The 15236-nt window shown below is 43.6% G+C and overlaps 2 protein-coding genes across 4 annotated transcripts in view; one reads left to right on the forward strand and one right to left on the reverse strand.

The window, feature by feature from the left end:
- Positions 1-1751: 1751 nt before the first annotated feature.
- Positions 1752-15236, forward strand: part of ovch1 (ovochymase 1) — a 208259-nt gene continuing 194774 nt past the window's right edge. The window contains exons 1-14 of one of the 3 annotated variants that reach the window (XM_074625136.1): positions 1752-1908; positions 1994-2092; positions 2210-2308; positions 2495-2678; positions 2769-2844; positions 2960-3149; positions 3221-3360; positions 3492-3642; positions 3749-3808; positions 3947-4169; positions 4255-4412; positions 4531-4629; positions 4771-4933; positions 5482-5664. In XM_074625136.1, coding sequence (XP_074481237.1) covers positions 1860-1908; positions 1994-2092; positions 2210-2308; positions 2495-2678; positions 2769-2844; positions 2960-3149; positions 3221-3360; positions 3492-3642; positions 3749-3808; positions 3947-4169; positions 4255-4412; positions 4531-4629; positions 4771-4933; positions 5482-5629 — 1839 coding nt within the window. In that variant the 5' untranslated portion in view covers positions 1752-1859 and the 3' untranslated portion in view covers positions 5630-5664. The remainder of the gene's footprint in view (positions 1909-1993; positions 2093-2209; positions 2309-2494; positions 2679-2768; positions 2845-2959; positions 3150-3220; positions 3361-3491; positions 3643-3748; positions 3809-3946; positions 4170-4254; positions 4413-4530; positions 4630-4770; positions 4934-5481; positions 5665-15236) is intronic. The other 2 variants (XM_074625137.1, XM_074625138.1) reach the window with 2 other exon arrangements.
- The window catches only part of stab2 (stabilin 2), a 34480-nt gene continuing 25201 nt past the window's right edge, over positions 5958-15236 (reverse strand). Inside the window, exons 53-69 of the mRNA XM_074625135.1 lie at positions 15074-15220; positions 14684-14743; positions 14373-14496; positions 13530-13679; positions 13350-13454; positions 13161-13268; positions 12418-12611; positions 12200-12341; positions 11797-11930; positions 10776-10938; positions 10118-10224; positions 9887-10006; positions 9666-9812; positions 9430-9540; positions 9172-9303; positions 8899-9009; positions 5958-6416 (exon numbers count right to left, since the gene is read on the reverse strand). Of these exons, the coding sequence (XP_074481236.1) occupies positions 6357-6416; positions 8899-9009; positions 9172-9303; positions 9430-9540; positions 9666-9812; positions 9887-10006; positions 10118-10224; positions 10776-10938; positions 11797-11930; positions 12200-12341; positions 12418-12611; positions 13161-13268; positions 13350-13454; positions 13530-13679; positions 14373-14496; positions 14684-14743; positions 15074-15220 (2115 nt within the window). The 3' untranslated portion in view covers positions 5958-6356. The remainder of the gene's footprint in view (positions 6417-8898; positions 9010-9171; positions 9304-9429; positions 9541-9665; positions 9813-9886; positions 10007-10117; positions 10225-10775; positions 10939-11796; positions 11931-12199; positions 12342-12417; positions 12612-13160; positions 13269-13349; positions 13455-13529; positions 13680-14372; positions 14497-14683; positions 14744-15073; positions 15221-15236) is intronic.

A 15236-nucleotide genomic window follows, 5' to 3' on the forward strand; every position in this document is an offset into this window, starting at 1 on the left:
AACACAAGCTAACCGTAAATATAAAGTAAACACAAACTAACCGTAAACATAAAGTTAACAAACTAACCGTAAACATAAAGTAAACACAAACTAACCGTAAACATAAAGTAAACACAAGCTAACCGTAAACATAAAGTTAACACAAGCTAAACACAAACTAACCGTAAACAAAGTTAACACAAACTAACCGTAAACATAAAGTAAACACAAGCTAACCGTAAACATAAAATAAACACAAACTAACCGTAACCATAAAGTAAACACAAACTAACCGTAAACATAGAGTTAACACAAGCTAACCGTAAACATAAAATAAACACAAGCTAACCGTAAACATAAAGTTAACACAAGCTAACCGTAAACATAAAGTAAACACAAGCTAACCGTAAACATAAAGTTAACACAAGCTAACCGTAAATATAAAGTTAACACAAACTAACCGTAAACATAAAGTAAACACAAGCTAACCGTAAACAGAGTTAACACAAACTAACCATAAACATAAAGTTAACACAAACTAACCGTAAACATAAAGTTAACACAAACCAACCGTAAACATAAAGGAAACACAAGATAACCGTAAACATAAAGTAAACACAAACTTACCGTAAACATAAAGTAAACACAAACTAACCGTAAACATAAAGTAAACACAAACTAACCGTAAACATAAAGTTAACACAAACTTACCGTAAACATAAAGTAAACACAAACTAACCATAAACAGAAAGTTAACAGACTAACCGTAAACATAAAGTTAACACAAGCTAACCGTAAACATAAAGTAAACACAAGCTAACCGTAAACATAAAATAAACACAAACTAACCGTAACCATAAAGTAAACACAAACTAACCGTAAACATAGAGTTAACACAAGCTAACCGTAAACATAAAATAAACACAAGCTAACCGTAAACATAAAGTTAACACAAGCTAACCGTAAACATAAAGTAAACACAAGCTAACCGTAAACATAAAGTTAACACAAGCTAACCGTAAATATAAAGTTAACACAAACTAACCGTAAACATAAAGTAAACACAAGCTAACCGTAAACAGAGTTAACACAAACTAACCGTAAACATAAAGTTAACACAAACTAACCGTAAACATAAAGTTAACACAAACTAACCGTAATTATAAAGTCAACACAAACTAACCATAAACATAAAGTAAACACAAACTAACCGTAAGCATGAAGTTAACACAAACCAACCGTAAACATAAAGGAAACACAAGATAACCGTAAACATAAAGTAAACACAAACTTACCGTAAACATAAAGTAAACACAAACTAACCGTAAACAAAGTAAACACAAACTAACCGTAAACATAAAGTAAACACAAACTTACCGTAAACATAAAGTAAACACAAACTAACCGTAAACATAAAGTAAACACAAACTAACCATAAACAGAAAGTTAACACAGACTAACCGTAAACATAAAGTTAACACAAACTAACCGTAAACATAAAGTAAACACAAGCTCTCGACTCTTTAACACCATGTTGGTAACAGAAGTGATGTTTTGTCCTGCAGCCGTCCAGACGAGTCAGCAAGATTTAAAACTCTAAATAAAACTTTAACTTAAACTTTAACTTTAACTAAAACTGTTCTAAATCATCTAAACGTCTGCTGAAGAGTTCCGTTGTCAGAACTGAGATCCAGACGGATCAGAACAGTTTCAGAGCAGCTGCTGCTTCAGTTGAAGGAGAGTTTTGTTCAGTGTGTAAATGATGTCATAGTATCTGAGCTGATCCTGAACAGGTGTGTCTGATCACACAGGTGTGACTCCTCCTCCTCTTCATCATCATCATCATCATAAGGTCAGAGTGTTGGTGGTGGTGAGACAGGATGCTGTCTGTCTGTCTGCTATCAGTCTGTCTGATCAGGCTTCACTCAGGTGAGAAACACCTTCAGCTCTCAGACTGGATGGTAATTAAAGGGTTAAATCTGAGGTTGGTCTGTTTCTGTTTGTGTTTGAGCAGCTGAACTCAGTCAGAGATCATCAGACTCATCAGCTGCTACTGCTGCTACTGGAGGAGGAGGTACAACCAACAGATCTCTACATGTTACTGTTACTGCAGGTACAACCAGCATGTTTCTGTTCATGTTTTAATGTTACTGCTGATTTCAGGTCAGTTTGAACTCTTAAACTGTTTAGTTTGATTACTGAATCAGTTCAATGTTTTCTGTCTCTTCAGATTCCCTCCAGAATCAGATCCAGAATCAGCTGAATGTGACTTTAAACGAGACGCTGCAGGAACATGGTGGAACTTTCTCTGGACTCTTTGGATTCACTGGTACATTTATATATTATTATTATTATGAATAACAATAAACCATTAACATTCTCTTTGGATTCACATATATATATATATATATATTATATATATATATATATATTCTTTTTTTTCTTTTTTTTAATATTTTCTTCGTCTCCTTTTCTTTTTTGTTTCTTCTTCTTCTTCTTCTTGTTTCTCTTGTAGAGCTGTCGGGGGTGCGGCCCTTCAGTCCAGAACAGGAGCAGGAGTCCAGGATCATCGGGGGTCAGGAGGCCTGGTCTCACTCGTGGCCCTGGCATGTTTCTCTTCGGTTCGCCACCATGCCGGCCTGCGGAGGAGCCATCATCGGACCCACCTGGGTCCTCACTGCTGCTCACTGCTTCAAAAGGTCAGAGGTCATCAGTTAGATCTGGAATTAGACCAGGTTTACGTAGACCATCTCCAGAGTTAGACTAGTTCACCTCTCATCTGTCTTCAGGTACAACAAAGCTTCTTTCTGGACGGTTCTGGCTGGAAAACACGACCTGGAAAATCCTGATGAAGCTGGACAACAGGTGAGAAACTAGATCGGTATAATCTAGATCTGATCCACCACAGGTGGATCAGATTGTAGACCTGATCCACCATCAGTGGATCAGGATCTGACTGTGGTGTTCTGTCCCGTTCCAGCTGGTGGGCGTCTCCATGATCATCAAGCATGGCGGCTACAACAGCCGGACCAAAGAGAGCGACGTGGCGCTGCTGAAGCTGAAGCAGCCGCTGATCTTCAACCGCTTCGTCAGACCCATCGACATCTGGATGACCTCGCTGCCCCCCTTCAGGAAGTGTACCGTCACCGGCTGGGGCGCCACCCGAGAGAGTGAGACCACTTCTTCTGGATCTGATCAGAAAAAATACATTTCACCACTGACCCTTCTTCTTCTCCTCCAGACGGAGCCAGAGTACACCGGCTCCAGGAGGTCAATGTGACCATCCTGCCCCCTGATGTCTGTAACCAGTTCTACCGCGGGAGGATGCGACCCTCCATGTTCTGTGCTGGGAAGGATGGAGGAGGAGCCGACGCCTGCCAGGTACCTGGACCACCAGAGTCCTCAGAGACCACCAGAGTCCTCAGGGACCACCAGAGTCCACAATCAGTCCGAGTGTGTCCACCGTTCGTTTTCCTGTCTCTGTGTCTAACGGGACCCTGTTTCTGTCTCAGGGGGACTCTGGAGGTCCTCTGTCCTGCTTCACCGGCAGCAGGTACGAGTTGGCGGGTTTGGTGAGCTGGGGGATCGGTTGTGGACGAGCCACAAGACCAGGAGTCTACACCAACGTCCAACATCAGACTCAGTGGATGTCTGACATCATGAGTACGTGTCCCAGATCACCCAACACCTGTCAGACCACCATCACCTGTCAGACCACCATCACCTGTCAGACTATTATCACCTGTCACACCAGTCTCACCTGTTACAGGTTGTGTTTCATTCACAGGTGATGAGCGCATCGTGTACACAGAAGACCTCAGTACTGAAGGTAATGTCTTCCATCACTCTGTTTTATAAAATAACATGATCTAAAGTTATTATGATTGCTCATCTGGACAACAGAGGACAGGTAATCTCAGGTGTTCATTAAACATCATGTTGTTATGACGTCTCACCTGGACGATAGAGGACAGGTGTGGGACGCAGCATAACTCCAGCTGTGAGAAGACTCCAGGCCTCGCTGCTCTCTCCGTGTCCCAGGACGGTGAGGTGTCTGTGGGCAACATGACCGAGTCCTGCCCCTTCTCCTGGCCCTGGACGGTCAGCCTGCAGTCCAACGGACGCCACTACTGCAGTGGAGCGCTGATCCACCGCCGCTGGGTCCTCACTGCCCAGCACTGCAACGTCAGGTAATACTAGTACTAATACTACTAGGTATTACGAGGTAAAACTACTACTGCTGCTGTAAATGCTGACCTTTCTTTGTCCTTGAAGAGCTAAAGAGGACGTGGTGGTTCTGGGAGTTCATGACTTCCAGTTCTCGTCGTCTCAAACCGTCCCGGTGGATGAGGTCTTCAACCTGCCGCAGGACGGCAGCTTCCCCCCAAATTTTGACCTGTCGCTGCTCCACCTCAGCGTTCCTGCCAGATTCAGTAGGAACACCTGAAAGATAAACTACACAGATATTTTAGTTCTCCGTAGTATCAGCAGGTACTGTATTCAGTGTATTATGAGTTAAATACTGAACCTGTCCTCTGGTCGTGTCTCCAGGCTCTCAGGTGTCTCCAGTTTGTGTCCCTGATGAGGACGAGGACCTCGATGGCAGCTGGTCTTGTGTCACAACCGGCTGGGGAGCCTCGAAAGCAACAGGTATTCTCCACGGCTACGAGGTTTCTTCTGACTCTGTTGGGGTTGAACAGCTGAACCGTCACCAGAGACGGATCAGACGGACATCCCAGAACGTCCTGAAACACAACCTGCAACACCGCTGTGGTTGTCTGTCCTGTGTAGTGGATGTGGATCCAGACCGGCTGAACCACGTCAGACTGACTGTAGTCAACCACACCTCCTGCAGGGAGCTATGGGGGGGAGGACTCATCACCGACTCCCACATCTGTACACATCCAGCAGGCTCCGCCTCCTGCATGGTAACTCCGCCCACATTCACCCTGCTGTCAGTCCCGCTCAGTCTGTTATATCGCAGTATGTGTGGCGGCTCGGGGTTAAAGGGATAGTTCAGGCGTTTCTCAGTGGGGTTGTATTAGTCAGTGTATTACTACAGTAGATGGAGTCTGGAGCAAAGTAATGTACTGCTGTAGACGGGGACAGCAGGTAAACAGATTTTCAGTTTAATTGGACGCTATATTTAGAATATTTTCATGCTTTACCTCGCTGTCAGAAAGCCCTTCTGATGGGAACTAAAGCTGTTATCGATGATCTCTTTAAAGCCACCAGACTCCATTCACAAAACCAGTAATTTAACCTAAACAACCTACAACCTAAAAATCTCAAAACGCGTTAAAGAAATTAGTGCCGCTAAACTGAATATGCATTAACGCGTTATCATGTTAACTTTGACCGCCCTGGTTAGTTTGTTTGTGTTATTGTGTGACTTTGGTGTTTTAAAGGTTTAGTTCAGAGTCAACCACACTAACTTCCTGTGATTTTTGTTTGGAAACAGGTGAACTAGCTCGGATTAAGATCTTTAGTTTCTCTCTGCAGGGCGACTCTGGAGCGCCGCTGTTGTGTCGGAAACGTGGTGCCTACTTCCTGTTTGGCGTGGTCACGTGGGGCAGCGGGCGGTGTGATGCCGAAAAACCGGCCATCTTCACCAGAATATCTGATTATCACTCGTGGATTACTGAGGTGACTGAAGACGTCTGAATGTTTCTGTTAGAAAATAAACTCTTAACTGGAAGACTCAAAGTTCACTTATTAATTTTCTAGAGCTTTCAACCACATCTTCATCAGAGAATGAGTTGTTGCCTCGATTGTCACATGACAGAAGTATTGAACTAAAAGGGAAGTGAACCTCCAGTTACGGCTGTTTTACAGTTAGTTAGTTTAACACTTACAACTAATCAACATCAAGTTTTCTACTTCAGGATTTTCACTGTTGAGTTTCGTTGAAGTCTTAAACCTGACAGAGTTGGTGAATGTTACATAAAATGAGAAAAACAACATGGAGAATAACTATTCAACACTGTTTGATGTTTTAATCAACATTTAACTTCACAGTTTTGATTCTTCACCTAACTTTTTTATGTCTGCAGAAAACCTAAAAGTTTAAAATTTCTAAAAATGTAAACTTTCCTGACAACAAATCCGTTTGAAACAAAAGGGATCATTCACAATATTCGTTGTGATCAGAGTGAAATGACTCTTAAATCTTCTAGTTTTATGTCCTGGAATGAAACCTCACAGTTTGTAAAATCACTGAAGTTGCACCTGAACGCATCATGATTGTTCAGGAAGTCCTCCATCAACGGCCCGGTTTGAGAGGCAGAATCTGAGAAAGTAAAACTAAGTGAAACAGAGTTTGAAGCTGGTCGAAGGACTTTCAGTCCACAGAGGGTTCCAGTCCAGCAGTGAGCAGCTCAGCTGTCCTGCAGCAGGTCGTACGATACTCCGTTCACCTCCTGGTGTTGCTCCTCCGCCTGCAGACCGACAGCTTTATTCAGTCATCTTATTATTAGACTGCAATTTATATTCATTATCAATCTGTTCATCATTCGTTCAGTCTCCAGGGTTGTAAACGCAGATTTCAAAACTAGTGTCGAAAGTTCAGTTTACGGGACAAAATTCTGAGAATTTGCGTCTTTCATCTATAGACAACACAGAGACGTCTGTTATTTATTTTAATAAAGATTGATTTCTCTATAACTGATAAACTGATGTTTGATTCCCATCGACTGTAACGGGTCACACAAGGATAGAATTCAAAATACCGTTAAAAATGCGGATTTGGAGATTAAACTCTGAAATTTAACCCCCTCCCAAAATTCACAATAGCTGTGTACAGTTCTGTTTACACTAACACGGTTTGATGTGCTGTGGGCTCAATTTATGATAATTCAGGACAGTCTGAAGATGCAGCATATAAAAACTGTAGGAGGAGATGAGAGGTTTAATAAGAATAACAGAGTGATGGACTTCAAAATTGCCTGCCAGGTTGAAGCATCTGAGCATTTTGGTGGAAGTTGTAAAGTTGTAGCTCGTACGGCCGATTTGTTATGAATTTTTCAAGTTTTACATTTTAGGTGTTTGCTGCAGCGACACCATCAGAACTATCGGCCCACAAAGACAGCTGAGGAAGTTTAACATTGGACTGGACCGATGTGCAAAGTTCGGTTTATTTTCATGCATGGAAGGCAGATTTCGTAGGAAGAATAATAATGATAATTAAAGCTGCGAGCAGCGATGAACGGGCCCTCGCCCCTCCTCGCGGGTCGGGGTTGCTGGCGGGATGCCGACCGACGCGGCCGGGCACCGTGAAACCGAAACTCTGACGAGCGCCATGACGCCTGCCGCAAGGCTCTACGACAAGCGGTTCACGAGTTATGAAGGGGGGCGTGGCTAATGTGTAGGGGGCGGGGATAACAACACCAACTTAACAGGCACTCTCTGCTGAGTGATATAACACCTCCCACAAGACTCTACGACAAACGGTTCATGAGTTATGAAAGGGGGCGGGGCTAATGTGTAGGGGGCGTGGCTATGACTATATTTTTGCATTTACATATAATCAGGACTGGACCCTTATCATACCTGAGAAATTTGGGGCAGATCTAACTATGTACAGTTGAGTTAGGGTTAACCCACTCTCTGCTGAGTGATATGACACATCCCACAAGACTCTACTATAAACGGTTCATGAGATATGAAAGGGGGCGGGGCTAACGTCTTGGGGCGGGGCTATGAGTATATTTTTTCATATACATGTCATCAGTACTGGACCACCATCATACCTGAGAGATTTGGGGCAGATCGGACTATGTACAGTTGAGTTACAATAACTGCCTGTTTCATGGCGAATGGCTCAAAATGGCCGCCACGCTACGGTCAGGTCGTTAAGTGAACACTCACCATTTTAATAACTTTTCATCCTCAAGGTCTTAAGATGGTCCTGACCAAATTTCAAATCGATCTGATCAAATCTGTAGGAGGAGTTCGTTAAAGTACATGGCCTATAAAACGCGAAAATTGGGAAAATCGTACATAAAATCCAATATGGCCGACTTCTGGGTGGGCGGAGCTAATGAAACCCAATGAGGAATATGTTTCAAATAATGAGTGGGATATGCATACCAAATTTCATGAATATCGGATCAACTTTGACAAAGTTACGATTTCAACGCGTTAGGGGGCGCTATAGAGCCGGCTAAACACACTGAGCCTAATGGCTATACAGTTACATAAAGTTCACAGGTGTCTATCATTTTGCCAAATTTCATGCGTCTACGAGTATGCCAAGGTATACAAATGTATGTTCAAAGGCAAAAACGACATAAGGGGGCGCTAGAGAGCCAACATGCCACGCCCAAGCAAAATTTCACCACTAAATCAAAGGAATTACTTGTTTGGATGTGCGTGTAAAGTTTCATGAGATTTGGTGCATCCTAAAGTCCTCAAACATGTGTTCGTAAATTTTAAAATCACGCAGGAAATCCAACATGGCTGACTTCCTGTTGGCCGAAAAAATCTAAAAAATATTTAATACGCCATTGAAGATGTGAGCAATGACATACTTAAATTTCGTGAAGATCGAAGTAACTTTTTCTGGCAACCTGACTTCAATAGGGGGCGCTATCGAGCCCGCTGGTGCACCCGAGCCCAATCACTACAGAATATTGCAATTTTCGCCACTTCTGACGCATATTCAGTTTTTGGGGATGGAAAAGGTCCCAAAAACGCGATCTCGCAGCAGAAAAAGAATAATCTGCAGAAAAACAATAGGTTCCTGGCACTTTCGTGCTCGGGCCCTAATTATACTAATTATATTTATACTAATGACAAAGTCTAGTCTTAATCGGTCTGACCTAACAACTGGTTTAAATCTGTAAAGACATGAATTCTAATTAAATCAAGCTCATACTGTATCTACATTAAAGAAACGTGTTATATGAAACTATGACTCACTGTGACATCAGATGTGTTGGACACAGCCGGCTCTGGAGCTGCTTCATAAACCGGGTTACAGTAGCTGGCGGGGAAGTCTGCAGCTGGAGCTTCTTCCTCCCCGTCATCCTCCTGCCAGAGACACCAGCGTAGCCATCAGCACTGACAAATCTCTCATAATAACCATCAAACATGTATTTGAATAAACAAGTGAAATGTCTAATAACACCAACACATGTCTTCAACTAATAATAACAAATGTGATATATTAAATAAAAGAAGCACCAGTCTGACCTTGAAGTAGTGGAATTGGAAGGGTTTAGTTTTGTGGGTGTAGAAGTGATATCCGACGAAGAGGACTCCTCCCACCAGAACAATCAGCAGCACCAGTCCGACTCCCATCCCGGCCTTATGGGCCACATGCATCTGCAACGGACCAGGAATACCGGCTTGATTCTTTTTTTCATTTAAACTTTGATTATTTATAAAGTCAGTAAATACTATTAGTATTAGTATAATTAGTAAATACTGTGTTGGAATGACATCACTTGCCTCTTGGCGAGGAGGCAGGGCTTTCAGCGGTCCCTGGAGAACATGAATGATGCCGTTGGAAGCCAGGATGTCCGAGTCGGTGACGAAGCGGTCGTTGATGTAACGAGACGACTGAGGAGATTAAAATAATTTAAACGGACTGAAACAGAATATCTGTAAATCTACATGTTAAAAACCTGTTTTCTAAGAGGGGTCAGCGTCGCCCTCTAGTGTTTAGTAGCAGTAATAACTCTGACCAGAGACGAGGGGCTGAGCAGGTCGGCGACTCCGAGGACGGTCAGACTGCCGACACGAGTTCTGATCCGACTGCCGTTCTTCAGGAGGCTGAGAGGAAGAGCCCGACCCTCCGACAGGTGGAACTCGACATCCTGCGGAGACAGAGTCTGCAGGGACACATGGACAGAGAGGTGAGGACACGCCAACAGGTAGAGGTATAGTATCTGTCAGTATGACTCACCTGGTTGGCCGGCAGGCCGGTGTTGTCCGGTACAAACAGCGTAGACTGCACTGTCAGGTTACTGAGACGCTTTAAAAACTGTCTCCCGGACTCAGACACCTGAGAGCAGTTCAGGATTTGCTGCAGGAGAAAATAAAAAGTCAAAGAAGATTAATATGCGTTACATTATATATACAGTATATATACAGTATAAACTGTATATGTGCAATATTAAACAGACGTCCGACTCACTGTGAGGAAGTTGGAGAAGGTCGGCGTGGATTGGAGAACCTGCAGCATGTTTCCTGTACAGCTGAAACCGTCTCCAACGTAACCGAGCTGACACTCACACTGCACCTCTGAAACAGACCACAGAGTTACTGATTACTGATGATCAATATACCAGAATCACACATCGGATTCAATGATCAATACACCAGGATCACACATCTGATTTACTGTTCAATACACCAGAATCACACATCTGATTACTGATGATCAATACACCAGAATCACACATCTGATTCACTGATCAATACACAAGAATCACACATCTGACTCAATGATCAATACACCAGAATCACACATCTGATTCAATGATCAATATACCAGAATCACACATCTGACTCAGTGATCAATACACCAGGATCACACATCTGATTCACTGATCAATACACCAGAATCACACATCTGATTACTGATGATCAATACACCAGAATCACACATCTGACTCAATGATCAATACACCAGAATCTGGGTTATAATCTCATTTGAGACAATAACAAAAAAACGAGTTTATGTGAAGTAATTTAAAATAATGTATGTTCTACTCTAGATTACTATGAAACTAATACATCAATAACTTTGACTCATCCATTCTACTCTGTCGTCCCTCCTCTTCCTCTCTCACCCTTCATCCGGTAGCAGAAGGCGTCCCATGACTCGCCGGTTTTGCGGGTGCCGTAGTCCACGATGCCGATGTGTCCGAAGCCACACTGGGGGTTGGAATAGGTGGTGGGGTATGCCACCCGGGCCTGGTCCAACCAGCCGGCAGAACACATGTTCAACCCGCCCTACAGGGACAGCAGTCATATAATATCAACTCTTCATCATCATCATCATTATCATTATCATTATCATTATCATTATCATTATCATTATCATTATCATTATCATCATCATCATCATCATCAACATCATCATCATCATCATCACCAACGTCATCACCATCATCATCACCATCATCATCATCATCATCACCACCATCTTCATCATCGTCATCATCATCATCATCATCATCATCATCATCATCATCATCATCATCATCATCATCATCATCATCATCATCATCATCATCACCACCACCACCATCACCATCATCATCATCATCATCATCATCACCACCACCACCACCACCACCACCATCACCACCACCACCACCACCATCATCATCATCACCACCTTCATCTTCATCATCATCATCATCATCATCACCACCGCCACCATCATCGTCATCGTCATCGTCATCGTCATCGTCATCGTCCTCATCATCAACACCATCATCATCGCCACCACCATCATCACAACCACCACCACCACCACCACCATCATCATCATCATCATCATCATCATCATCATCATCATCATCATCATCATCATCATCATCAACATCATGTTTAAACTCAATTCAACAACATGTTGGTCCGTCTCTAAATACTGTCTTACTTCCTGTCTGAGCTCAGAGCTCATTGGTTCCTACTGGATATCTTTAAAAACACTAATATATAGTTTCATCAGTAACAATGGAGTATCAGACATATCCAGCTGTGATACACACACACACACACACACACACACACATACACTATACTTTTAAAACAATATGTAAATAATATCTCAGATAAACATGTATGTGTGCTGCGTTCACTGACCTGCTGAGCGTAGGACAGCTGGTCGTACGTTGCCAGGCTGCCTCCCTCTGCAGCGCAGGCCTGTTGAGCTGCAGTGAAGTTCAGTTTGTACTGACCGTTACCGGAGCGCACGTGAAACACACCCAGCTTCGCATCTACACACAAACACAACAGCACAAAACACACTCAGTGGAGCACACTCATTTCGGTCGGGACTGATGACATCATTAACTAATCACTGATCAATGTTCATTAGAGCTGAACTGATCAGTGTTTACTCACGTTGTTTCTGAAGAATCAAATATAACACAGAACTCAGATGACCAGGTTACCACATCATGTTCATACCTTCAAAGTGGAGGCCGGTACATTTGGCGTCCTGATGACATCATTAACTAACCAGGTTACCTCATCATGTTCATACCTTCAAAGTGGAGGTCGGTACATTTGGCGTCCTTATGACACTGCCCGTTGTCTTGGAGACAGCGGCTGATTGGCAGCTGTTTGACCTGACATGTGAGTCCGTCTCCGATGTAGTTGTCCTTACAGGTGCACTTCTTCTTTCCCTGTTCACACAAACACGTCACGTTACACTCTGACAGACCAATGGCGGTGAAACACGCGTGGCGTCGTCCTCCTTACCGGAGCCGTCATGGTGCAGGTGGCGTGTTCGTGGCAGCCGCCGTTGACCCCGGAGACACACGGGTCGATGGGCTGACAGGTGAAGCCGTCTCCAGAGTGTCCTTTAGGACAGGTACAACTCACCTGTTCACCTGTCTGAGAACACCGGGCTCCTTTAGCGCAACCGCCGTTCCACATCTGACACATGTCCATCGCTACAGACACACATATAGATATACAGTATATAGATATAGATATACAGATAGACATATACAAATATAGACAGTGAAATATTGGTGATATGTATTGTGATTTTTAAGTACTTGGATTCGATATTGTGATTTATTGTGATTTTTGTTAACTTTTTCAACACTAGACCATGGGGAAAAAGTTGAATCATACACTTCTAGGGACTTTTACTTTGGAAAATCTCTAAATTAATACGGTAAAAATGTTTGATTTTCAGCATGTATGTAGTCAGAGATGCCATCTCGGTTTTTGGCCGGACGTAGTCACAAGTGTATATTTCCTCTAATACTTTCTACTTTCTCGTTTCGACTCGCTGCGGTTTGTTTTGGTTGACGGATACGGAACGGATATGATGTCACGTTACTCAGACTACAACAATAAAAGCGGCAACTTCCTTCTACCTCCACAGACTCGGATGAAGCAAATATATGACATTAAAACACCTATTTAGAAATCTTAAACAAAAAACACGACACATAGGTGAATCAATTTTTTTTCCCACCCCCAATATTTACCTGTACAGGTGATTCCGTCTCCTTCATAAAATGGCCGACACACACAGGTGTTGTTTTCCTGACAGACGGCTTTTGGAGAACAGGACGGAGAACACTCAGAGAGGCCAGCTGGAGGAAACACAGAAGTATTTATTACCGTAGAAATGATGCGTTCACACACAGAACGCTGACAGGAAGTCCTGGACTCACCAAGCGGCGTCTCGCAGCGCTCTCCGGTCCAGCCCGCCTCACAGAAACAGGAACCTGCACCTTTACGCCCGACGTCACATGACCCGTGTTCTGAGCAGTTACAGGCTGGGAACCAGAAGGAAACAACCTGTTATAAAACCTGTCGATCATCAAACAGAAAACGGTTTGACGGCTGCTCACCTTTACAGATGTCTCCGTAGAACCCCTCACTGCACTGCTCGCAGGCCACGCCCCTGTATCCTGCGTCACAGGTACAGGTACCGTTACCAAGCTGACCGTCGTCACATTTACCGTGGTTACTGCAAGGAGCGTCGACGCCGCCAGGACAGACTGGACAGAGAGGAGGGATCAATAAACAGCTCATTAATTATTCATGATGTCACCACAATCATCTGCATGAAAAATGTTCCACGAAGGAGAAAATGAACTCAATCTTTAAAAGTTAGCCTCCGGTCTTTCCTTTGTTTAGCCTCCAGCTAACACCATGACCTCATCATGATGTCCACACTAAAAAGGTCTATAGGCAGAAATGTAATATATAACTATGTTTTCATTAGTGTATAATCAGCTGAAACTAAAAGAACCAAGATGGCGACGGCCAAAAACCAAGATGGAGACAGCTAAAAACTAAAATGGGGACGGCCAAAAACTAAGATGGTGAAGGGCACAAACCAAGATGGAGACGGCCAAAAACCAAGATGGAGACGGCTAAAAACCATGATGGAGAAGGCCATAAAACCAAGAGGGTGACGGCAAAAAAACAAGATGTAGACGGCCAAAAAACAAAATGGCGATGGCCAGAAACCAAGATGGAGACGGCCAAAAACCAAGATGGCGACAGCCAAAAACCAAGATGGCGACGGTCAAAAACCAAGATGGCGATTTCATATAACAGTCTATCATGTAATATACACATTTGTTGAGTGGTGGTTTTCCACAGAGACGTGTCCAGACTGTGGATCTTAAACGCTTTGACAGTGTTTCTATACGTTGACTAACACGTAGTTGGCGGCGTCGTCTCACCCAGACAGTCAGGTCCGTGGTAACCTTGACAACACTTTGGCTCCCAGATGTTGAAGGTACAGATGCTGCGACAGCCGGAGTTTTTAGTGATGAACACGGAGGGAAGATCACACTTCTCAACTTTCTGAAGACAAAACCAAGAAAAAAATCAGAACACAAACCGACTCTGACTGGTTAGTGACCAGAGGACAACTCTGACTGGTTAGTGACCAGAGGACAACTCTGACTGGTTAGTGACCAGACGGCGACTCTGACTGGTTAGTGACCAGACGGCGACTCTGACTGGTTAGTGACCAGACGGCAACTCTGACCTTCAGTGTGGAGCCTTTGAAACAACGAGAAGCGGAGTTGGTGCACAGTCCACAGGTCATCTACATCAGAAGTAGAAATAAAATCAGTTAGTAATTGCATCATCACATCTAATTAAGAGCACAACACCTTTTCAATGAGAGGAACCAGATCTGGGACCAGGAGCATGTTTAACAAACGATGCAGGTTCTCATTTTTTAACGAGTGAGTCAGAAATTAATTCGCTACGTATCTACAGCTAATAACAATCTGTAGTGAGACTGATGTTCGTCAACCAGAAGTGAGAAGCTGCTTTTGACTACTTCTGTTCTGAGAGGGTTGAGAGGGCTGAGAGGTCTGTTCTGTTCTCTGGGTCTCTGGGTGTGTTAGCAGACAGTAAAGTGAGGATTTACCGGAAGGTACACGGTCTTGTGTTGATCACAGCGTCCTCCGAGGCTGGGCGGAGTCAGCAGGCAGTCGATCCCGTAGGCAATCCCGCCGTTAAACACGAGGTGTCTCTGAACAATCCGACACTTCCCGTCATTAACGAAGATCTCTCCCTGTTCAAAGAAGACA

The sequence above is a fragment of the Sebastes fasciatus genome, chromosome 23 (assembly GCF_043250625.1).
Source record: "Sebastes fasciatus isolate fSebFas1 chromosome 23, fSebFas1.pri, whole genome shotgun sequence".
In the NCBI taxonomy this organism is placed as follows: Eukaryota; Metazoa; Chordata; class Actinopteri; order Perciformes; family Sebastidae; genus Sebastes; species Sebastes fasciatus.